This window comes from Xiphophorus maculatus, chromosome 4 (assembly GCF_002775205.1).
Source record: "Xiphophorus maculatus strain JP 163 A chromosome 4, X_maculatus-5.0-male, whole genome shotgun sequence".
In the NCBI taxonomy this organism is placed as follows: Eukaryota; Metazoa; Chordata; class Actinopteri; order Cyprinodontiformes; family Poeciliidae; genus Xiphophorus; species Xiphophorus maculatus.
Genome location: NC_036446.1, coordinates 31661816 through 31687794, shown reverse-complemented (window position 1 = coordinate 31687794; position 25979 = coordinate 31661816). Strand labels below are relative to the sequence as shown.

At 40.9% G+C, this 25979-nt stretch overlaps 1 protein-coding gene across 4 annotated transcripts in view; it reads right to left on the bottom strand.

The window, feature by feature from the left end:
* Positions 1-25979, bottom strand: part of LOC102221246 (MTSS1-like protein) — a 71015-nt gene that overhangs the window by 30420 nt on the left and 14616 nt on the right. For all 4 annotated transcript variants that reach the window (XM_023332067.1, XM_023332069.1, XM_023332071.1 and 1 more), the window contains exons 2-3: positions 20670-20731; positions 19717-19790 (exon numbers count right to left, since the gene is read on the bottom strand). In XM_023332067.1, the coding sequence (XP_023187835.1) occupies positions 19717-19790; positions 20670-20731 (136 nt within the window). The remainder of the gene's footprint in view (positions 1-19716; positions 19791-20669; positions 20732-25979) is intronic.

Genomic DNA, 25979 nt, shown 5'->3' with positions numbered 1-25979 from the left:
CAGCAACCATTCCTCCAGCAGAACCAGCCCAGCCTGAACACACACACACACACACACACACACACATTTGTAGACACAGACATGCTAGGAGATATTCACAATGCACGCCAATCAATTGCACAGACAACTTCAGCAGCATTTTGAGCGGTGTATGCGTGCGTGTGGGCGTGTGTGTTTGGGGAACCTGATCCTCTGCGATTCCAGATCAGTAAGAGTGTGTGTGAAGAAGGATGACATGGGAAAGAAAAGAAACAGGAAGAGTCTGAGAAGGGATGAGAAAGCATGAGGACGAGCGAAGTCGTCTTGCACATTTTAATGAGCTCACTGCTGGAGCGAGAGCCATGGGACCCGAGTTACAGCCAAGTGTGTGCGCGCGTGTGTGTTTGATCTCTGCATTTATGATGGTTCTCTTCCTGTTTGCCTGTTATTACCAGGCCACTCAGACTCCATAGGAGATAAACAAGTAGATGAGAACACACTATTCCCATCTGGTGCTACTGTGAGCATGTGTGTGCGTATGGGAGTGTGTGTGTGTGCATGGGGGGGTGCATGTGTGTGTGTATGCAAGTCAGCGCTGGAGGATCATGAAAACAAACTACCATAACAAAAAAAACTAAAGCAAAAACGTAGGGAGCCGCGATTTAAACATCCTGCAAGTTTCTAACGTCACAAAGTTTCAGGAGACGAGAAGAAAGTAAAGCTCAGAGGATTCCAACCTGAAGATGAGTTTTATACAGAAAAGGTAAAACATTAGAAAGGACTTCAGCCAGACAAATTACAGTCTTGAAAGAAGATTAAATCAGAAAAATATGTCATGGTCTTAAAAATCACCGTTTGCCTTCATTCTGTGGTACTTTGGTTTTGAAATTCTCCAACCTTCTGATAATGATTTCCACAGTTAAACATGTTTTATCTAAACCAGGGGTCATCAACTTTTTTTTACGGTAACTTGGGACCCCAATTTTTAATTTGGAACAAGGACCCTCAAAAAAAAAGTATAAGAAAATAATAATAATATAATGTTTCACAAAACATACTATAGGCTAAAACTACAGGAAACATAACTGAGCATTCAAAACATATATTGCACAGCTTCTTTAACTCCAATTATGCTAAACTTAAGTTTGATTCCAAAAGTGACGGCCTACTATTGTCACTGCCATCAACAAACTGTTATTTTACATAAAAGGCAGTTGTTTGATGACTGAAATCATTATTTTATGTGTAGAAGACTGTGTGCGTCTAATAGGCGCTCATTTCAGTTCTCTCATCAATGGAATCTTCCTCGGTCAGAAGGAATAGGCCAACTCCACCAAGGAATAGGCCAACTCCACCAGTGCAGCTTAGAACAGCGTTTCCCAATTCCAGTCCTCAGGCCCCCCTGCTCTGCATGTTTTAGATGTGCTTCTATTCCAGAGCAGCTGATTCACATGATTGCATGACCATCAAGTGCTGCAGAAACCTGTTGATCACCCATATATTCAATCCAGGTGTGTAGCAGAAGGGAAACACCTAAAACATGCAGGGCAGGGAGGCCTGAGGACCGGAATTGAGAAACGCTGGCTTAGAAGGTTTATTGATAGAACAATAGCAGGTAAACGGGAGATGAAACCACAGCTGATGATGAGGCGGAGACAGCACCGAGGTGCCCGTACTTGGTGTGAGTGTGTGTGTGGTTATCTGAACAGAAAAACAATAAAGGTACATATTAATAGCCATGCGAGCAAAAAACAGCTACACGTAGATACAGGACGAAAATGGCCTGCAGCACCACAGAAATCCACCGGAGGGCGCCACGACACCACAAACGAACCGTTGGTTAAATGCAACAAACATACAAATGGCAAAAACCGTCAGAACACATGAAATGAACGGCAATTCCCTCATATACTAATACAATAACAATATATATCTGGCAAATATAGTATGGAACCTGAGCTATCATAATTAAACGCCTGCATTGTCGGCGGCCAGAGAAACAAGAGGACGTCATCACCTCCTGGGCCAACAACCGACACAAACACAAATATCGACATGGAAACGTAAACTTACATCATAAAAACGCCCACAGGTTTCATACACACGGGTTTAGGAAAGGACTGATGTGGATGCTACCTCCATGCCAAAGAGCCACACAGAAGCACTAAAAAACAACTCGCTCAGCTACGTAAAATTAGAACTACAAAATGAACAGATGCATCTTGGGTAATGCAGTGCCAAACAAACAGACGGACTTTTAACATTATGTCCCCTTTGATCAATTTGAGACATTTTGGGTTCATGTTAGTGAATATTTAAAGACGTAGCCTATACAGAATATACAAAAAAAATGTCTCATTAATCACAGATTTCACGACTTGTTGAAGACTTCTGATCTGAACCTTTAGCTGTAGCTGAATGTTTGGTTTGTTGTCCTGCTGGACTTTTTATCTCAGGCTGTTTTCACACCTGACAGTCCGGTAGACTCGGTTTGATTGCAACATTTGTTACATGTTCAGTTGGCGCGGTTCTTTTTAGCTTTGGTATAAAACCACAAAACCATTTCTCTCTCTAGCGCTAAACTGTCATGTCTGTTTTGGCAGTATTTACCCAGAATGCCCTGCGCCACCACAGCGTGTGTTTTCTGTGTTCCCTTCATGGCCTCTGACAAACTGCAAACAGGAATTTTCATGGCCTTTTAAGACCAGATAGAGAAACTTCACTGAGCTGATAGAGTTAAGGCAACTCCTTAACAATTGTAGTAGAATCTGATATTTAGCAAAAATAAATGAATAAATCTAAATGCATGATGAAAAACAGACAAAAATATGTTTTCACATATGTTTTTCAATTTCCATCCTCCTTTGCATCCATCATCTAAGTTTTTATGCTGCCAAGATTCACAAGGAAATGTTTGGAACTGCTGGATCCTCAGAGTGTAAACTAGAATGCTCTGTCACATTGTAGACATTCTGAAGCTAAAGTACATATCGAACTAAAACACACACACACTGACATAAAGCCTCATAAAATTTATGCTTTCCTTTTTAGGAAAAAATACCCTGTTTTCCTTTTCATTTCCCCCCTTCCCTGCTTTTCAGTGTTCACTGTCTGGATTTGACCCACCAGCACTAAGTCTTGTAAAGGGTTATGATTTATAGTCGTGTTTACAGAGGCAATGGAAGAACGAACTGTAAAAGCATACAGTCTATGCAGAGATCAAGATTATTTCACTGATGTACAGGAAGTACATCAGTGAAATAATAGAAAGCAATAACTTTCTAGTGTTTAGAAAATGTCATCTGTACAATGAAATTGACAAATAAAAATAAGAAGGAAAATTAAAAATCCATCATATGTTTTGAACCTTCTGGAAACCTGGTCTAGTATCGGCATGTCGAGTCACTGAGAGGCTGAAGGGATGTGATCACACCGGAAACTAACGGTGGCAAACTAACCATTCATCCTCATCACCTAGCAACTGAATTAACTGACAGATTTGTTACAGTTTCCATGACAGCGCAAATCTTGCCCTGTTGCTAAGGCAGGAATCGGGATGTTAGTTGCTAAGGTCAAACGGTTGGGTGTTACGGAAACAAATGTCTGTGTTGCAGTGGCACAGAGGAAGAGCTAGAACACAGAGCAGACAGGGGAAGATACACACACACACACACATGCAGACACACACATATTATATCTTTCACTCTTCTCAAGGACTTTACGTTGACTTGCCTTCATATTTGATTCGTTTTTATAGCCTAACCCTAACCTTAACCCTAACCCTAAACTCATGTCACACCTGATGACGTTACAACACAATACTGGGCACGTGATGGTCTCGTTGAATCTTTATAATCCTAATTCTCACATATAAAAGTTGTTTTGTTTTTTTTTGGCAAACTGTAGCTCCAAAATGTTAAAAAGAGTTCATGGAAGCCGTGAAAATAAGGAGAGGGAAAATTAAACCCTAATTGTTATCAAATTGACAGATTTGAAATCAGTCTGAATATCTTACTTTGAAATCTGTAGTTTTTGGTTGATATGTCGTCTTCCATGCAGCAGAGCATGAAAAGATTAATTGGAAATTAGAAAGCTGTAATTGGCAGATGGGTGGTTTAATGTGCCTGCAATAAGTATTTATTAACTGGGTCACCGCACACATACACACACAAAAAGTTAGGATAGCAGTTTTGGAGGGAAAACATGAACATTCTGCTTCTATACGTTTAGTATCATGTGATGAAGAAAGGGTTAAATCCTGAGAAGGTGAGGCTGCAGTTACCAAGGTTACAGACGACTGCAGCAACCACCATGACGCCTACATCTGTGCCGTGACACAGCAACAATGAAACTCTGGGACCACAGTGAAGGCAGAAAGATAGAGGGAAAGAAACGTGTAAAATGACGAGACGACAGGCTAAAGGCAGGAGGACGGACAGAAGCCAGGATCCCACAGGGATTAAACAGAATTATTCACGAGGTCTGCGTATTTCTCTCACCGCCAAAACTGAGACGGTGTTCACTAGATGACCACTCCCGCCAGATCAGGCCGCGTCTAATGCAGCGGCGTGTAAAACGTACAGTCTGAATCGTGGTCCAACGAGACCACATGTAGAAAACCTCCTAGAGCGCTCGCTGAAGCAAAGCGTTATGGTATGAGACATTATCCTGAAGGTGAAGGTCACACCAGGTAGGGGGCTGGGAGAAGTCTCTCTGAGGATGAAAGTCGTGATATCTGAAGATGCATTTTGGTTAGATATGGTAATAAATCACATCATCAACTTGTCAGACTCCTACTGCGGTGTTTGAACGCTACAACCGTTTTAAACACGTTCCAGCGTTGGGACTGGAATCAGGGGAAGTATTTTTAGAAAGAAGGCCAAGCGCCACACTGATCTCATCGCGTTTTATGCAACACAGCTGCGGTTTGCATGAAGTTGAGGTGTACAGACTTAACAGCAGCTGTAGCATGTTGTGGACTTAAAATTGCTGAGCTCAGACTTTAGCTGGTCCTTTTGAGGAAAACTTCAACAGCAGAACAACAGCATGAAATCCTTCATGCAATTTTCTTATTTTTATTTTCTTATTTCCTTTATTTAACCAGGTAAAACCGCAATAAGATTCAGATCTCATTGTCTATGTTAACTATGTTTGAAACTTTCAATGTTTAAAATTTATGGCAACGTTCTGACATCAAACGACACAAAGTGATACGTTGCAGCGTCCGACCGTGTGAGGAAAATATAAAATCATCAGATAAGCACAATCAAGATCCTGTGGTTACCAGTTTACCCAGTTCAACTCTTTATGTATAAAGCAGAAAAAGTGTCAAAATGTACAAAATTTTCCCCATGTACCCAGGCTCTGTCTCAGCTTGGGGCCTTACTTCTCTCACCATGAAACCTAGAAACGAAGGAGCTTTTGGGAACAACCATCCAAACAACAACGCGCATCAAAACACAAACTTGAAAGCTAAAAAGAAACCAAACACAAACGGAGAGTTCCCTGGTTGCACGTCAAGAAACTTCAGGCGAATGCGTTACAGACAAACATGCATCAGCCTGCGGTGTACAGAGCGCCCTCGTCGTCTCCAGTGTTATGGACATCTTGCATCAGTCTAAATGAAAATGCTACACAGCCCCCACATTTCAGGGAGTGTTGAAATGGCTCCCTTTGTGTGATAAAAGAAATGTACAAACTTTTAAATTTTTCAAAGACCAGAAGATACCGGCAGCAGCGTGTGACTGCTTCAGGACTGCAGACACAAGTTGGCAAACAACATTGGCATTGAAGAACTTTCTTTAACACGTTAGGCAAAATACCACTGCCAGACATTTTCTTTCCCATCAATCACACATGACCAGATTTACACAAGTGTTGTGAAAACCAGAACTCTGGAACACCTGACAGTCTGGAAAACTCAGATCCATTTGCGAACAAAACTGCAACATTCGTTACATTTTCAGCTATTGTTGTTCTCCTTCAAACTGCACTGAGTCAAAGATCCAAACTCTTTGCACTAAGAACCACTGAACCAAACATTAAAACCTTTTTAAGAAGACACTGGGTGCAACTTCCTTCTTTATGAAATGGAATGGCTTCAGATATTAGCTCCAGTAGCAGTTTTTAGTAAAAGACCACAAGCCTTTTCTCACACTGGTGCTACAATTGTGCGTTTGTTTGGGTTGTAGTTACCCAGAATGCCCTGCACTGTTGTCCACTTCCTGCTTTTGGAGCAGACTTCGATCTGGTTGGCCGTCACTTATGCATTTGAACCATACCGGAGTTCACTACAACCGAACCCAGGCCAAGGTTTGTAGGCGGACCAGAGTTTGAATTTATCACACCCCCCCAAACTAACCGGACTATCTAGGAAAACTATCTAGAGTTTGATTAAAGCGGACTAACATCCATGATACCGTAGAGCTGTGGTTCTGCTGGGCTGGTGGATTAGACTAAATTCTGATGGATCTGGGAAAGAACGCATGTTCTTTGACTTTGATTACAGAGGCTTTAAATCTCTCCTACTCACACAGGCTACTCACCAAAACTCATGTAAGGACAGACAAATGAGACAAACTGAAACAGATACACAGTCACTCCCTGGAGACCACAGCGAGGAGGAACTACAGTACAGGCCTCCAGACAGGACATTTTTACTGAAATGTGGTGGGCTGTTGCCAAAGGACAGATTCTGTTACTAAAAATATCGACACAGAGAGCAAACTGGCCAGCTGGCTCTGACATCATTCAAGAAACCGCAGCAAAAAGACCTTCAAGCAGAACAATAACATTAGTAGTTAGCGAGCTAGTTTTCTTGCTGACCTGCTAAATATGAACTTTATATTCAGGTATTTATTCCTCTAATCTGATTAAGACCCAGACATCTTTCTCAAGAGAGAAATCTCAACACATTCCCAGGTCAGACTAGAGTTCCTCAAGTGAATTCTGGGTCTGCCCTGGGTGTTCATCTGGTGAGGTGTGACTGGAAAACATCCAAAGGGAATCATTGGTGAAGCATCTGAATCAGATGCTCAAACCACCTCAACTGACCCCTCACTTATAGCCAGAGGAAGCTCATTTCAGTCACTTTTACCCAGGGACTCCTGGCCACTATCCTCACGCCATCATCACAGGTAAGGGTTGGAACATCCACAGGCGAAAACGTCTTCTTCACTCCGAAAGACCAAAGCAAATCCCCCATTGCAGACGAGACCCCAATCTGTCAGTCAATCTCCTCTTCCAACACGCGACCGCATGTGAAGAAGACGGGAGAAACAAACAAAAGGCTCCATGGACAAAAACCTGTCTATCCATCGATTTATCTGGTACACGTCTAGTACAAGTGGTCAAAAAAGCAGATCATTTGGATCATTAAACATCTTTTGGCAAAACGTCACAACCGAGTTCCTAAAATGAGAGGAAAACCTTTCATTGTGAGGTCAACCCATTAACAGATTTTCACCGGAGCTGCTGTTTGATGTTGGCGTATGTGAAGGTGTTTCTCTGAGCGTCGCCTGTTGAGTGGCTGATTTTCCGAGCTGTCTGCACATGCCAGCCTCTCGAGGCTCCGTGACACACGATCTAAAGGAGCTCTCTGCTGCTCTGCCTACTCCAACAAATGCATTTTACATTAGGTTGGAGTGGAAGCTTTTGTTCCTAACATACTTTTATTATTCAGATGGTCCTGTTCTGGTATTTTGTACCACATAAATTCATTCTTGTCAGCTGGAAAGCTACACGAGTTCATTCTTTTGTTTGCATTAAAACACAAAGGATGGGAGGTAAAGTGTTGAATAAACGACATTTGAAATGTTAAGAATTCTTATCCATAAATTGTGAAAATATCTGCCCAATGAGTGAGGCAGCTTAGTCCAAAACTATTATATTTCAGGAATGGTTAACTCAAAGTCCAGGGAATGCAAAAAAAAAAAAAAAATCCCCAATGTCTCCAAGAAGCAATTACACTATAGATTGTAAATGCATGTCACACTTTGCACATTTTTGCTAAATTTTGAAAACCATGTATAATTTTCCTTCCATTTCACAATCATTCACTACTTTGTGTTGGAATACCACTTTAATTTTCAATTAATCGAAGTTTGTAGTTGTAACATGATAACATGTGAAAAAGTGTAAAGTGTATGAATGGGGTGTACATTTATGGTGTTTCCAAAAATGAAGAATAACAGCCATATTAAATTGTCTGTGGTTTTTCAGTTGTTTAAGGATAATTTTGATGTGCTGAATGCAAAAGTCACATTGGTTTTGCTCAATCAGGTCAACCCTCTGAACTATGGAGCAACATGAGCATCAAAATGCATGACCTGTTCTCACATCTGGATCAGATTCCTGAGAATCTGATCAATAAATGACGAGCAGGAGGAGAGATTCCATCAGGACAGAAAAGTGATGGAGGATGTTCATTTTACATGTACTTACCTTTATCGGGGTTTATTATTCAATTTACAGAAATCTCCAAGATTGTAACATTAAATTAATACACTCTGTTAGAAAACATTCTTTCTTCTCCTAAGACCTTTTTTGGATGAGCAATATTAACGGAAATGAACTGATAATGTCACAAAAATGTCACCAATTTAGTCAGAAGATCAAATATTTCTAAATCCAATTAGAATAAAAACCTGACCTGATTGAGAAAAATGGATGTCATTTTTTGATTCAGCGGTGCAGTGTTTGTTTTTGTACACTGTGATCAGTGTAAATATATTTTTTATTATGGTTTGTTCTGGTAGCCTGATTTTCATACTAAAAATGTGTACATACTAGTGCTATTCAGGGAATTTAAAAGCTGAAATGTCAAAGTTTGACCTAAAAGAACTCTCACTGCTCTGCGGTTTTTTTTGTTTTTTTTTTACCGTAGAGTAAAACATGCCGCCTTACAAGCCAGCAGTTCAGCTGTAAAACAATGCTATTAAAACGCTCCTAAATGCCTGGTGTTTCCAGCTGTACCCAAAAGTTTGACACGTTGACCTGCTGATGTGTGTTCTTGGAAGGAGACCCTTTATAGAGTACAAAAGCAATAAAAATACAGTCCGAATATCTACCCTGGAGGTCTGGTAGCCCTGCAAAGCTGTCATTCAGGAAATATTATCTTTGTTTTTATGGTGTCTGATTTGTGCCAACGCTGGTGTTAACAGGTATAACAGGCGACTCACAAACCCCTGCAGGGCTACCTGCTCTTTCTGATTTCCTCACAGAATCCTTTGCATGTATTACCCACACAAAGGCACGAAAAACATAATTAACATACATGGCTGCACCCTAATTGGGAAAGAGCTTGAAATTCACATCCCATCGCATGCCAGCCTTCGGTCCACATCTTACACTCTGCTGCGTTAAAATGCGTCTGCGTGCAAACAGAAACTAACCTTCACATTTGTGTTTTGCACCTGCATAACGTTTTAAAGTTATGGTGCATGACTTGTTGGTTCTACAGATTGGGGCATGCTGTAATATGCATCGATGCGTTCAGTATATGAGCTATTCTGAGGTGTGGTCACTGAGTGTGGGTGTGTCAGAATGACAGAAAGAGGATTAGACTATTAAGTATGCCTGTGAATGAATATTAATCCCTGCTGGAATAGGAATGCCTCTTTAATCTTGGACTAATGCAATACTTACATAATATAAAACACTGGTAAATGTAAATGCAGTCAGCAGTTACACTCACATATCATTTCTATAATATATAGTTTGGTATTCTGGGGATGCAATGTACAACAATAAACACGTGATATTGTTATTATGTTTAAGGATTTATGTGCGATGCCACGTAAAAGCTATTAAGCTAGGTGTCCCTTTAAGTCACACTGTTTAAAATAATGTGCAACAACCACTTGGAGCCGTACGACAGAGTGCTGAGTCACACACTGCAGAGGTCTAAATATAGCAATATGGTTGTTGTAGTTCGGGCAATAATACATAGAGGACTGAATCTGAATAGCACAAGCAGAGCAAGAAAACAATGTGTCAAGACTCTAAGACATTTTTTTTTCATCTTGAAGCTTTATAAGTCACAGGTTACAGTTTCACCAAATGTTTGCATGTCAGATTTTACCATAAATTGTGTTTTTATGAAATGTGTACAGCGTTATTAGGATTTTTTTAAAAAAAGCAATGCTCAAATAATACATAAGCTGTTTAAGAAACATGAAAAAAAGAATAGATAGATTAATATTATAAACGGCTGTCTCTGTTTCTTAACATGGCAGATGGCTTATGTTGGAGCACACCAAAAGTTTTTATATGAAGACATGTACCACATACTGTAGAAAACTAAATTATCTGTTACCCTTTCCATTCAGTCATTTAATAGGTTTGATACATATAACCTAAACCTAAACATGGTTTCATGAGGCTGAAATAGGAAGGATTGCCATAAGTTTGAGCCACTTCAGGTATTCAGTTAAGTGAATCTTCATCAGTGCTGACAGAGCATCTGCATAGTTTACCATGACATTAACAAAAGATACATTCAGCTCATTAATAGAATACTTAATTTGAGTAACATTTGTGTCAGTTCTCTGGGAGTAGCTAATGTGCAGTATGTATGGCATCTCTATTTTGCGAGGTCAGTTTTCCACATGTACAAAACTTGGTGGCACTGTAGTTACCTAGAGGACAAACAGTGGATGTCATAGAATCAAACAATGATGATTAATGATTTCACCATTTACCTTAATATAATAAGGTAAATGGTAAAATACTTGGCAGATACGTCAGTATTGACATCAGGAACCATTTGCCATTAGCCAATATCTAGTTCAAAGTCATCTATGCAATAGATATTACCCTCACCTTATGAGGCGGTTTCAGTATGAGCAGACAGTTTGAGTCTGAGCCTGCAGTCTTTTTAAATAAAATATGATGTTGTTAACGTTAATGCGCTGGTCCTTGCCTGGTACTCCGGTTACGTCCAACTGTCCAAACATTTGGGCCAGGACATTAACACGTTATTTTAAATTAATTCTTTACATAGATTTTGACACGTTAAAAATCATAACACGATTATCATTTTTCTTTTACATACAAAAGGTCAGTGCTGGAACCTTCCACAACGAATACAAGGTCAGGGACAAAACGGCGAGTATACAGCTGAGGCAGCAGCAGCCACATTGGTTCTCACGCCTGACTGATGGCTGTTAATGCTACGGATTAACACCAAACTCTCACTCACATACAGCACACACATTAACACACGCACACGCCTGCGCACACACACACACCAACAGGCAAAATCCAGGAAGATGCCTTATGTTTCGGTATTTTTGCACAAATAGGACATTTGCTTAAACTTTCATGACAAAAACAAGCAAAAAAAAACTAACATAATGCAACAAAAGACACTTCACACCAATACCTTCAGAATTCACACACACATGCAAGCACTCTTTCCCACATGCATCGTACTCCTCAAGCCAGCCTCTTGTTCGATTAAACAGGATTGGCCCCAGAGCAGCTACATTCAATCAGCTCAACTTCCCATGCTGACTGAAAGAGTGCACTGCGTGTGTGTGTGTGTCAGTGTGTGTGTCCAACAGAGCATAGCTTGTGCTGTTGACCTCGGGGACAATGCTGCTCTGTGACATGAGGAAATGTCCACATAGAGCTGCCAGAGACCGAGGTGGGGACGGAGGGACAGAAAAGGCTGGAGGACGAGAACATGAGACGGGATTCGATGGGAAAAACACGTCAGGAAGTAGGAGACCAATGGCATGCCGGGGAAAAGAGAGGAGGAAAGAGGACGACAGTGGATAGAGCGAGAGACGGAGGTAGAGACGGGATAGAGGCGGAGAGAAGGGAGGGAAGTAGATGCTCTCTGTTGCCGAGGCTTAATTAGAGACAATGATGTTGTTTGGTAACCCTCTCAACAACAAGAGACCTATCAGCCATGGCCTACTTACATAGGAAGGGAGGTGAGAAGGAGAAAAAAACTAAGAAAGAACAAACAAAATTATGTAAGAAAGAGACATTTAGGTGGTGGTTCAATGTGATGAAGAAATGTGGCATATTTCTGTTTGACGTTTCACAAAGAAAAATAAAATGGGACAAAAGAAGCTAAGTAATAAAACTGGTCTAAGGTTGCATTCACTGTTTATTCCGCTTTAATCATACTCAATCAAAGTTCGTTTGCCTAGAAAGTCTGGACAGGTGTGACTGTGCAAGCGAACTCTGATGAGGACCATAAAAAGCAAACTCTGGTTTGCCGACAAACCTTGGTCTCAGTTTGGGAACTCTGGTCTGGTTCAAATGCATATGCGAACGCCAAGCAGACCGGAGACCTCTTGAAACACCTGATGCTCAAAACACGTTTAGTGCCAACGCACCTTCAAGCGTCCGCATTCAAAGTGCACATGCGTCGAACTCGAAGCATCGGACATGTTTTTTTTGGACACGTAGCGCGTCTGGTGTGAACGCAGCATTAGGGACATCGCACAGCCACTCAAGAATTAAAACCATTTGTAGAGTTTTCTGTATGTGGTCATATTACCCCATGAACCCATGGTGTGTTTTCTTAGTATTGTTAGCTATGTTTTGAGGAACAGAGTCAAAGTTTTAGGACAAATTGGTTTGACTTGATTGAAGATTTGATGCAGGAAGTTTAAGCTGATTTCTGTTTGCAGCCTTCTTACTGATTCTGATGTAATATCACTACTTGTACTGTTTTATATTTGTTTGCTTGCAATTTCAGTAAAGTCTAGTGGTTGCTTTTGGGCTAAAGTAGAAAACAAAGCAAATGGAAGTGACTGTCTATGTCGGCATTGATGCAGTGCAGCTGGGGGTTTATTTGATTATTTTATATGAGTCAACGCCAACGCATTTGTTCCATGAAGGCATCCAAACAATATCTAAAGATGACTTCAGGATGGGAAGGTTAAAATGTTTCAAATTGTAACTGAGTCCAGATCTAAGTTTAAAAAAAAAATCAGTGGGGTCATTTGTATGACTCTGTGGACAGCAGATGTCCTTTAAGACCTTTATGAGGGAGAGTGGACATATATTACCGAGTCAATCAATATATGGGATGTTAATATACTTATACCACATATAATCGAATCCTGAAGTTGAAACCTTTGATATTTTTGAAAATTATTAGTGTTTGTGAGCTGACTGTGTGTGCAACAAGGGTACTCTGTGACATAATTGATCATTGTCTCATTTTATTACATAAAAAAACCTGGGACTGGTGAAGGGCAGAAAACTGCATCTTGTTCAGCGTATGCAAGCTGTAGAAAAACATCAGAGACTGATCTGTGATACTTCACCAATCACAGAACACTTCATTGTGGTTGTATTTAAAATGGACTCCATTACCCATGTGGGGTTAAAATAATGTCAGGACATGACTAATCCTCACTGTAACCAAATTATGTAGGCCAGAGTACAGAACCCTGCTTCGGGCAATTCTGTTGCATGATCAGCTGGATAAGATCAGAATCGGCAGTTGACCGTGAAAGGCATGCAAGCTGTGAAAGGCAATTAAGCCATCTTCCTCAGTTTTCTCCTCTCCTCTTGGCAACAACACGGCTATTTTTTTCTCCGCCACCACTTCCGTCCCTTTTTCTCACACGCTCCTCTTTCTCTCCTCTCTGTTGCCAGGCAACCGTGCTGGTAAATGTGATTCAGCTCGACCGCGATTGGGCGAATTGTGGATCCGTTGCCGGAGTCAGGAAGAGAAAACGGGGAGATAACATGCATCGCACGCCGGAGTCGCAACTATGAAGAGTCTCCGCTGTTCCAGCTAACATGAAAACGGCTTGCTGTGCTTTGTGGAAAGTCGACACTTCCAAGCACTTTGCAGAGAGCCAATATGTTGATGTGAGGCTGAGGTGGGTGGGGGTCTCTGTGAAGTAGCAGGTGGTGCTTGAAGGAAGCAACATGCTGATTTCTGCATAAGGAAAACTTCTGTCTCTATATTTACCTTTTGTCAAGACGTCCTCATTTTGCCTCCCAAACAGGTAATCATCAGTCAACCCTGACTTCAATGCCAGCCCCAAATAAACCGCATAAACACAGAAATGTATAACACAGCCTGAACAAAAACTCCTTTATTTCAGTGCCTTTGCAGAGAGCATTTGCATGTCACTTTGTCCTGTTACCACAACGAACTCATCAAGGAATCTCATTGGGATTTTATGGAGTGCAGGAAAATGATGCATAGGTTTCAAATTATTTAAAAAAAAACAAAAGACATTCGTTTAGTTGAGCTCAGCTTACGCTGACACTCCCAAATGATAATGTAGACCTACCAAAACACATGGTCATCCAACAACCCCAAGACCAAGCTTTAGTCAAAGAGACAACCAGCTAATGCCTGAGTAGCTCTGGAGGAGCTGCAGACAATAGTCAGACACTGAGGTCAGAAAGCACTGCATCTTTTCTCATTTCTCATAGTTCATAGAATAAAACTACAATGTTCATTTTACTCAAACATATATCTATAAAAAGTCAAATCAGAGAAACTGATCATTTTGGTCTCTTCATTTGTTCCAGAGCTGTATATACAGTACATACTGTATATCGTCTATGCTTATAATGCAGTATAATGAAAAATATAAATACTAAAACTCTAAATATATGAGAATACAGCACTTAATGTATCTCATGCTATTTTCCAATATACTTCGTTATACTGTTGTTTCATAAGGGTATACTCATTTGCATCTTATAAAATAATCATTTACTGTGACTGACATCGTCTAGCAGTTTAGCTCCACTGTCCTATTCATCATTTCTTGATACACAACCATGAGAGTTTGAGATTCTTCATCACCAAAAATTAAATAAGTTCCTTCTCATTGTATTTTAAGTATGTTTTGTGAATAGAGTTCTATACATCAGTAAGCTGTTTATCCATCAATAAACTGGTTCCAAATCAAATTTCTGCTTTGGTGAACCGACTGTGAACTCTTGTGAATGTGGCCCAGGTTTCTGGCAGACTCTTTGTCACAGCAGTAGTCACACCAGTCGTATTAGTGGTTGTGTTTCTCCAAATCAAGACCACATTGGCCATAAACTTCTCTACTTCCTGCCCACGGCTCTCTTCCTTTGGCTTCATTCAAGATGATAAAAGTTCTAAAAATGACTCTTCCAGCCTGTTTTCTCTCCACACCTTAGTTTGTTTCTGCTCCTGTCTCGTTTTGTAGAAAGCAGAGTTATTTTCATCTGTACCCGGGAGATCAGTTTCCATCATAATGCACAAAGAATGGCAGAAGTTTGCATCTGTGCATGAGGGCATCCAGACGTGAGCCCTGTGTGCATTAATGAGATTTATGATGCTCATAATGAAAACTTGTATCTGGGTGCAGGCAGACAGCCGGGCAATAAAACCACCAGGCATTCTGTACCATCAGATAATCATCTCCATCAGTGCTGTGTCCCGCACAAACTAACACAGAAGCACGCAGAAATGCAAGAACGCACATTTGTGCTTCATTGCTCTGTGTGCGGCTAAATGTGTACCATGGGAGTCTGTCAACTGGTCCAGTTTTACTGCTGCTACTGCAGATCAAGTGTAGGAGAAAGAAACAAAACATCTATCTAGAGAGCTAGCCAGCTATTTATGTAACTAGATAGATAGATATTTTATTAGATAGCTAGTTAGCTAAATAGCTAGCTAGCGATTTAACTAGCTAGCCAGGAGAAGGTCTTGAACACTAGACAAAATTAGACGTAAGTCTACCACACCTGGCAAGAACAGGAGCAGGATGTGCAAAGAGACCCTAAAAACATCCCAGCGTCTCAGTTAGATACCAAAGTTATCGTCCAAAGTTATTGAATATATTGGGATTCTGATCCCGTATCGTGCATTTCATGTCATTACATATACAGTACAGACCAAAAGTTGTTGCTGACACACCTTCTCATTGAATTCAATGAGAAAGTGTGTCCAAACTTTTGGTCTGTATTGAGTACAGACCAAAAGTTTGGACACACAGTTGTGTCCAAACTTTTGGTCTGTACTGTACATGTATACTACAAATACAAAGCCTATGTCAAAATCAACAAAAAATGACTTAATGAGAAAAGAAATCCAAATACCAAGTTTTGGATTCATCAAATAAAACAAATAAAATAGAATTTAATCAAAATATGCCCAAAAAAGTATTAGCTAAACCCCAAAGATCTTTTGGGTTTTGTTTTTTTTTTCTAAAAGGTGTTTTTAGTGGAATTGTACAGGAAGGTTTATCCTGTCTTTGTACATGACAAGAGCTTGGTATTTAACAGGGGCGTGTGGACTTTAGAGATGACTGTGACTGAAGAGGAAGAGGGTGGTGACAGAAGCTCACAGATAGAATCAGCAAAAAAATGCAGGAAAATCTTCCAGTGAAATCATTAAAATATGTGTAATCTTCTGACATATAGAAGGTTGGTTTCCTCCGTTCGTGGTGGAGTTAAGTAGCAGCAGAATGGAGAATTTCTCGCCGTTCTAGTTTTCGTTCCGTCGTTGTTGCGATTTGCTCTCCCATCAGACAGAGAGAGGAAATGTGGATGGTTCATCTGAGAGTGGCCTCCGCTTCACCCCCCGGTGGGGAATTCGCAAACACTTGCACACCTCCTCCCGCTGGATTTCACCAACGTGTTAAGTTTCCCTCTAACACACACACACACCGTCACAAACGCAGCGCAAACTTCAGCTCTTGTCCTCCAGGCTGTCTTTGTTCAACTCGTCAGAAGCTAAAAAAAACCCATAAATCCCACATGCTGTATTTTGTGACATTTTCCATTCTACTAATTAAAAATGCATCCGGGGGCTCTCTGTCCTCAGTTCCTCGTGGTTCTGTTTGTTTTTTCTTCTCCTTGTTCTCATCTTATAATTGACAATCCAACAAACACTTCTCTGGGAAAGTTTTCTGACCGTTTCCCTCCATGCCTCTTTATTTAGCCCTTCGCATGCAGCATGTCACACCGGCCTAATTAATCTGACTCTGCATTACAATCAGTACATACAGCAAAGCACCAAATTCAACTCAGTTCTATTCAACCCAAGTCCAAAATACTTCACGTTTTTGATTTAAAAATTTGTCACGTCCTAGAGCCAAAGTCTTGGGTCCAAGAGCAGAGAGTAGGATCATCAGTACGCTTTGGGTTGGATTCAGGCCCGCTGTAAGAAGAAGTGCTTTCATACAGCATGAGGGCAGAGCGTCTCATCGTTACTGCCGTCTTCTGCTGCCTTTCATTTAGCAGGTCCATCAGAGAGCCTCACACAGTGAAAAAGTGCATTAGACAGATGCTAGCTCGTAGAGTGACTCATCAGTACAGGAAACACAGCGAGGCTCTGGTGAGCAGCGTGCGTCAGTAGAACTGCATCATTTGCGTTATATTTTCGTACATTTGCAGCAATGGAAGCACATTTGGTATAAGCTGACAAAGCTTAGAGACTTCCTGTCTGGCCAGTAAAAGCAGCATGAGCCTCTTCCTGCATCCTTGGTTGTTGGAGCCCACCCGGTGTGGTGCACACACACACACACCCACCCACCCCTGCGTGCAAACGCACACACACACACATCTTCATCCCACACACTGTATCACATCTGCACCTAATAAATAACAACAGCAGGAGGATTTCCCTGTGTTGCATCCTGGTGGGATACTAAACATGTCAACAGCAAAAAAAAAAAAAACTTAAACCAGCTTAAAATGACAAAGTACAGAATCCTTTAAAGTTCAGCTAGGGTTAGGCTGAAGTTTGAACTTTAGCAACTTATTGTTGCTAAAGGTTGCTGTAATATTACAAAAATGATTTTGGGTGACTTCATGCTCCCAACATTGTGGGAACATGGCAACTTGTTGTTCCATCATGACTCTCCAGTACTCCATAGTAATATCCATAAAGACAGGAATAAGCAAGTTTTCTTGGGAACTGTATTGAGTCCTGTCCTCAATCCAAGGATTTCTTTTGTCATCATTTTGAATGTGAACAACACAAATGCTGTAGATGTAAGGGAAAAGGGAAAATGACAGACACTATTTCCATCCCAGGAGAGGAGGTAGAAGTGATGGAGGAAGATGAAAACCTCTGCGATCACTGTGGGGATGCAACAGTGAAGAGGGGAAAGAGCAGAGTACTTTTTGAGGACCCTTTGGTCCTTCAGTCTTTGCACCAAGATACAGGTCTTCTGTAAGTCTGCAGTGGAGAGTGGAATCTCCTCTACCATCATCTGTCATCATTGCCAGGCTGGAACACAAGCACAGCCCCTGGGCTGAGCTTTGGATCTGCCCCGGGGTGTCCTACCATCAGGGCATGAGTAGAAAAGCTCCAAATGAGGCCATCTGGTCAGGTGCTCAAACTACATCTGATTCCTCTCAACACGAGGGAGTAGAAGCTCTGTTCCTTAATCTATCTCTAAAGGCTCACTCATACTGATCTGAAGTGCTGAAGTCAGTTCTCTTTGACATAAATGTATCATTTTATTTGCACAGAGGCAGCAGACTGCCAAACTCAGCACCAGCCCCGGGTCGAACTATTTCCACAAAGCTCTGTGCAAAGTGTTGTCTGGTTGGTCAGACGTTTGTTAGTGTTTTGTGAAATGCGCACGGACAGCAATGTTGATATTTCGCTTTAGCTAGTTCTGTTCCAATATCAGGTTTTTGTATCCACAAGAGACATGAATGACTTTCAATTTAATTCAGTTCAAAAACATTTTATTGATCCCACAGGGGAATTAAATGTTGTTGTAACTCATATCAATTATAGAAAGAGTTATTGCAAATGGCGTTGGCTGTTGGTGACCACTGTAGTGGTCTGTATTACAGTGAATTTGAAGAAGCCTCTGACTGAAGACACTCTGTTTTCCAATGAAAGTCTCTCATCATCAGTTTGAGTAGTGTTTGCCATATGCAATGAGCAGTTATGTATGCTTATATGATTCTTCACTAACTAACTACAAAGATTGTCAAATATTTAATAACTCCTGGCTGGAAATTGCAGCGTCATCGTCCACGAAGGAGGCTGTGTGCAGAAAGGTGCAGCGCTGTCTCTGTCACTGCTTCATAAAACCAAAGTAGAGGATCCAGGGAGGGAACTCCAGCGGATACAAGGTAGTGTGATGTATAGTGAATTGGTAGAGGTGTCTTCAAGGTGAACTACGCCGTGACTTAAAGGTGTGTGTGAATATGAACAGTCAGCAACAATGTGTCAACAGTTTGGCTTAGGATGAAGTATGGGGGAGCCTCAAGTCTTAGACCAGCTAGCTTACAGAGGAACCTACATTCAGTCATTTGTCCTTAAGGTCATGATCTATATGTCACGACCCTTATAGAGGGTCGTGACATATAGATCACGACCCTCATGATCTATATGAGGGTCATGACCACAAATGAATGGGTACATCACTTTGGCTCTGCTCTTTCTTTGCAACACCAGGCTAAAGCAGCACCATCACTTATGAACAAGACACCAATATACCAGAACCGTTTTAACTGACACAGATTCTCCAATTTCAAGTGCTTTAGCTACAGACATCCTATGAGGAATCTCAGCCAGTGAATGACCAGCTTTGTTCCTATCATTTCTCAGTGTCTTTAACCAGCCTTGTAGTTTTCTTTCTAACTTTGTAACCTCGTGTTCCTCTAGGCTGCTGGAAACCCTTTCACCAGTTCACTGAGCACGCTTCCAAGAGCAATGACAAAAGTGGAGGAAACAATGGACAGAAAACCAACAGTTATAGTTTTTTTACACACATGGATATTCTTCTCTATTCCCAGACCTACCTCTAGTGTTGGTAGCCATGTCTGCCACTTTCTGAAAGGCATCCAGGAAGGACACAGCAGCCAGAACAGTGGTTCTATGTGGATAAAAACAAATTTTTATTAATTATATCAGATCAAAAATCAATACAGGAAATATCAGACTAATAGAGTAGTGATAAAGTTTACTATTTGCATCTACTGAGGTCTTTACGCAATGATAAATTGTCTTGCAAAAGTACTCCTTCAGCTTGCGTTGCCATATTCCAACCATAAACTCCATGGTGTTTAATTGGCAGTCTCAGTGACAAACATACAGAAACAACGTACAGCAGTGATGTCTTCAACCCCGCGAATCAATACTTTAGCAGTACTTTGTAGAAAAGCTTTTGGGGTGAACTCTTCAGCAGCTTTGCACATCTTCTTTCAAAATAGCTCAAGCTCAGTCATATTAGATGTGGCAAATATTTGACAATTAATTTTATTGTCTAGTCACAAAATTCTCAGCTGGGTTAAGGTCTGGACTTTAATGGGCTTGTTCTAACCAGCACACTTAGCTCCATCCATTAATTCCATCATTTTTTTCAACTATCCTAACTACTGACTAGAGAAACGTTCTCAAATCATGATCAGTACTTCTTATGGCTTGTATCCAAGACCACCTTGAGCCATTCTTTATTTGTAACAAAGGCAGGATTTGCGAGCACAACTAACGGTCCTACTACTGACAGGCTCTTCCAACCAAACTTGCGATTTCTGCAGCTCCTCCAAAGCTAGCATCATCTCTTCACTTTACAGTCATGCACTACTTTGTAATTCTGTGTTCTGTAATTCAAACAGAACACATTGAAGTTTGTGGTTGTAATCTGACAAAGTGTGAAGAAGTTTAATGAACATGACTACTTCTGCGGGGTGTTATGTGTGTGTATATATTGTTTTATTTAGAGAGTGGATCTCTTGGTTTCTGCAGAGCTTACCGGAGCTGGGAATGCAGCTTGGTGGCCTTGGCACTGAAGTCCTCCCACACAGGATAGGAGCACTGGCAACACAAACACAGTCAGATGAGTTATTACTGACAAACATTTATTTAAAAAGTTCCTGTACATTTATTTTCTCTGCAATTATGATACAGAGGGAGCCAGAGTAATAAAGAAAACATGTTCAGTTACAATGGATGATTTTCTTTTGGACTTTCTAAGTGTATTATGTAAAAGTTTTACAATTAACTGGATCTGTTTGGAAACATTCATCCCCAAAGTACCATTATGGTGCTGAAACATATTTGAAACAAAACTTGATGACTGCAGTTTTCAGCTAGGAATTATATTCTGTAATATCCTTTGATCTAATGCAACACAAGGACATTTAACAGTCACCTTTTTAAACATTAAATTCAACATGCAAAAGAATTTGTCACGAATTACTGTTTGTCGAGAATTGACAAGTTGTTATATTTATTCAATTATTTTAAATTTGCAGAAGAAAATAGTAATAATGAGTTAACATCAGTAAGAAGCTAACATGAATTTCTAAAACAAACTGAAAGTGCTTTTACTTTGTAAAACTATATGCGTGTTTGGTATTATGTAGTTTGTATTTAGGAATCTTGTTGGATGTGTAATTCCAAATAAATACCTAAAATATGACTTTTCCTTCCTTGTTCGAACAGATAATTCAAATATGTCTGTTTCTATTCAGTCAGAAATGGCTCACATGATATTTTCTCATCACTCTATTCTGTTGCATCTTGCTCTACATATCTGCCTTGTTTTCAACTTCATTTACTCAATTCCCTGTTTTTAGATCCTCAAAAGCATTACCACAGACTCACACATAAACACGCCAACACACGCACACACACACACACCCCCACAAATCCTTGTACTTCCATCAAGCTGAGGATTCTGCATTGACTTTCATTAATTTAGTAACTGAATTTATGTCCAGACATTTTCCATAACCATTACTAGTCTAATCCTAACCTTAACCAAAATTTTACCTCTAAATCAGCAAAAGTTAAAAAATATAGGAGGTCCAAGAAAAGGTCCACACTTTCCACAAATGACCTCTTTGCTGGGAAAAATGGTGAAAGTGGTCCTCTATGTAGCATATACAAGTACACCCGCGCACACACACACACACAAAAACATATGCCAGTGGTACACTGTACCCACCCCCAGCTTTCACCCTTCATTCACCTCTTCCTTTATCTCCCCAAGCTCCTCCGCTCCTTCGGGTGCAGCCATCTAATCCATCTACCATCTACACAACACGCGTGTGCGCTCTCACATGCCCATAAACACACGCATACACACACACAGTGCTCGACGGCCACTGGCACCAAGCGGCATCAAAGGGCTCAACGAGAACGTTCCTGGATCGTTAACACTATCTGGAGCTGAAGGTGTGTCTCTAATGGATGCAACCCCCATTCTCCCAGCACTTCTTTAATCCAGCCCCCACCCCCCCCTCTCTCCCTCTCAGCTCCTGAACATATTACATTATACTTGCTCTAGGTTAACCTGCAACCTTGTTAAGTGCTTGCAAATTGTGTGCAAGGGGAGAGGGGTGTCTATGTTCAGTGTGAGGTTCAAATGTCTGTAGGGGATGTAGAGGATCTGCAGACAGAAACAAGTCAAACACTGGAATAATTGGAAATGTGAAGGTTGAGTGGAGACAGTAGGAAGGAAAGGTGTATCTATGCATGAGGGTGTGTGTTGGCACGTGCGTGTGTGTGTTGGGGGTGGGGTTTCCGGTCTGGATGTCAGACTCTTCATACAGACAGTAACGGCTGCACACTCTTTGATCCGGTGTGTTTGATGTGGCTTAATTTGGTCTGAAATCACAGTCGTATGTCCCTGTGGTAGTGTACTGGAAGGCACCCCCCCTCTACCATCTCCACCACACACACACACACACGCATGCAGATTCATCCACAACACTCCCTTTGCAGGGTGTTTAAAGCAGCCAGTGGGGCTTAAGCAGTGGGGATGGGAGATAACACAGAGTGAGTCTTTCCAGCTTTGCACCTCATTTGCATATTTCTAGCAGCTCCAGCCGACTACAGCGCATGGCGACCGAGTAATGTGTGAGTGTTCTGTGTTTATCTGTTCCCCCTCTGACTTAAATCTGCAAGCTCAGTTCATTCTGTTGTTATCTGGAGCCGGTAACGGGATCCGTTCGGAACGATGCGCCAAACCAAATAACAGAATGTGTCCCGATAGTTTTCCCAGTATCCCAAAAACAATAACTCGATTTATCCACTGTATGGGCTCTTTGCACGCCAGCTACCATGCTCGGGTCTAAGCGGCTCGGTCGCTTCCGGTTTATTGAAAATGGCATTTTACACTAAGTGCTTGCAGGGCTTGGCCAAGGTGACAATTAATGTTGTGCATCGATCCGAAGCTCTAATAATTAAGCTGGAGAAAGGTTTTAAGATGCACGCCTCGTTATACATTCACGGATACGAAGGTACGAAGGTGAGTTTTACTTTGTTTAAACTTTGTGGCTAACATTAACTTTAGCTTATGCTAGTAGGCAATATTGTCGAACATTTTTCTAAAAATGTGCTATTTAAGTATCTAAACAATTGAATCCATTCTAACAGACAATGTTTTTACCTTATTTGCAAGTATATTATGTGTGCTTATTGTCGTCAAACAGAGAACAAGGTACGGGGGAGATTTCGGTTCAGGCTTTTTGCTTCTGAACCATGAGGAAGCAAACAAACCCCACAGCTTGAAAGTAGGGCAGGGCTGGTGTCAGAGTTCTAGTTCAGCTGAATGTTTAAGTTCAAAGTTGCTGCTTTTAGAAAAATATGGCAATGTACCTTAAGGTGTCCGTGTTATTTAGTTTTATTACTTTTGAATGCGTCTTGTGAAGAGCTCACCAATAGGATGGTGTTTACAGCAGTGTGTACAGGCGGATCAGTTCCTCGGTGATCTGGCTCTGGTCTTTTGAGCTGAATACAGAAGAGATTCCATGGAAGTGACACAGGGACGGCTCCTTTATTTGCCATCCGTCTCCCCCGACCCCGTTAGTTTCAGGCTGAAGAAGTTGATTCGGAGTGAAGTGAAGGCAGCAAACTTTGCTGTGCGGCGTTAGCTTTAACTGGTAACGACGAATATTTACAAGCATCTTTAAGAAGATGGTGATCTTCTTAAATCAGGATCGCTTGGAAATCCATGAAAACTTAAAAGCCCATTATATTTGGAAGACAGCAATGTTCATAGTATTGCTTTATTTGCTTATGAAATACAACTTTGTCTTTTCTAGCTGTCATGGTAACTCAAAGCGGAAGCAAGAAAGCCTCATTTCGCTCATGCGGATGTGACGTCAGCTCCGTACGTGCAAAGAGCCCATTGATTCCAAATATCAGAAAAGAAATGCCAAAAATATTCTGAGGTATTGATATAAAAGTTGAATAAGTGCTCTTCAAATCACCAGGGTTACCAGATCAGACTGACAGTTTCCAACCCAAACACAACGTAAAACCTGCCCTACTCCAAAAAAACAGGCAAAGTCCCAACCTGTAATGAGACTCATGTTAACAGACATGTATAGTTCACACACACATACATATGCATATACTGTACATATATATAGTCTGCGACCAGAGCCAGAACCAGCACACTCTCTCTCTCACACATAACTGGGAAATTTAGAGGCTTAAGGTAGCCAAGAGGCAAACAACATCAGCATGTTAGAGAGTGAGAGGGAGACAGAGAGTGTGTGAAAAGCTTTGGGACTGTCAACTATTACATCACCACTTCCTGTGTCACAAAAAAAACCCTCAGCACAGCATGGATGATTACCTCCTGAGTACACACACACAGATTTGTGCTCCATACTTGGAGCATGTTCCCTTTTTGACAGACAGCTAAAACTTATCCTACAATAATCCCCCAGCACAGTTACTCTTCCCAAATTACTGTTTGTTTCACAATAAAGAACTCTGGCCAAAAGTGTTAAGTTTTCTATAACCATTCCATCGCTGTGTGTGTGTGTTGGTGTTGGGGTGTTTATGGGCTAGAGCCAGGGTATACCATAAAACATTTGCCACTCCATCGCACAGGACAAATCTCGACTTTTCTTCCTTGTCTTTTGTTGTCTTTGCCACATTTCTGTTTCACCCTCACAGAATCTATTTATCTTTTGTTGTTTGAATTGTAATTTTATTTTTTCACATTTCATGACCGTCAGCTAATCATTTCCTTCAGTGAGACAGATCATTATATCTGCGTTTCCATTGTCTATTAACTGGTAGTTATCCACAAAGGCCTGAAAAACAAACAAAAACGAAAAAAAAATTGACATTGTTCATTCCCTTCTTTCCATGGCCATTTGAACTAAATGTAGCAACTATTAATTTGCAGACTGAAATAACATTGCTCCGGGGATATGCTGTAAGATTTATCCCGCTGTGACTTTTCTTAGCCAATGAAGACATAAATATAGCACAAATATGAATAAACTAGGGAAACAAACAGTTGTTAATAGGCTTTGTCTCTCTGCTTTGGGATTCATCATGCTCAAAAGATTCGACATGGATGGTAAAACTGTTTCAACGACAATGGAGTCTGTGCAGAGAGTTAAACTGCTCTATGGGAAAAATGCATCAACAATTTGAGTAGGGCCAGACGGATTTACTTTGAGGTGTCATTTGAATAGCGAACATCATTTTCAGCTGATGTAGCATAGACCCATTTAGCATCCAAACAGAAGACCATCTTTGACTAAATCCACCAAAGGATTACAAGTGACCAACCTAAAATCACATCCTATTGATCTTCAGTTAATGTTGAACAGTAGTGGAAATCAGGAATCACAAAGAATGCTCTGGAAATCTGAAATCTGGACACATTGCATGAGATTTACTTGACCCCAGTCAAGATCAAACTGAATTTATATTGCTACTTCCTTGTCGCAATATTTATTTTTGTTGAATTGTCAAGGAAGAATTCCACAGAAAATATGAACAGTGTTCAGTAACATAATGCTCTGTACTGAACCCCAGTAAGCTACTCTATTTAAGGAAATGGCTAATTGTTAGCATAACTGGACCCTTTCAGGTACTACAAAATGTAGCATTACATGTCTGAATGAAAGGAAAGGTGTACAAGATGGTGGTGAGACCAGCAATGCTGTTTGGTATAGAGACAGTGGCAATGACAAAGAGGCCAGAGGCAGAGCTGGAGGTAGAAGTTTTCTATGTTTTTCAACTGAATTAGGACTATTTTTGCATCACTGAATCCAAAAATGACATCCATTTTTCTCAATCAGGTCAG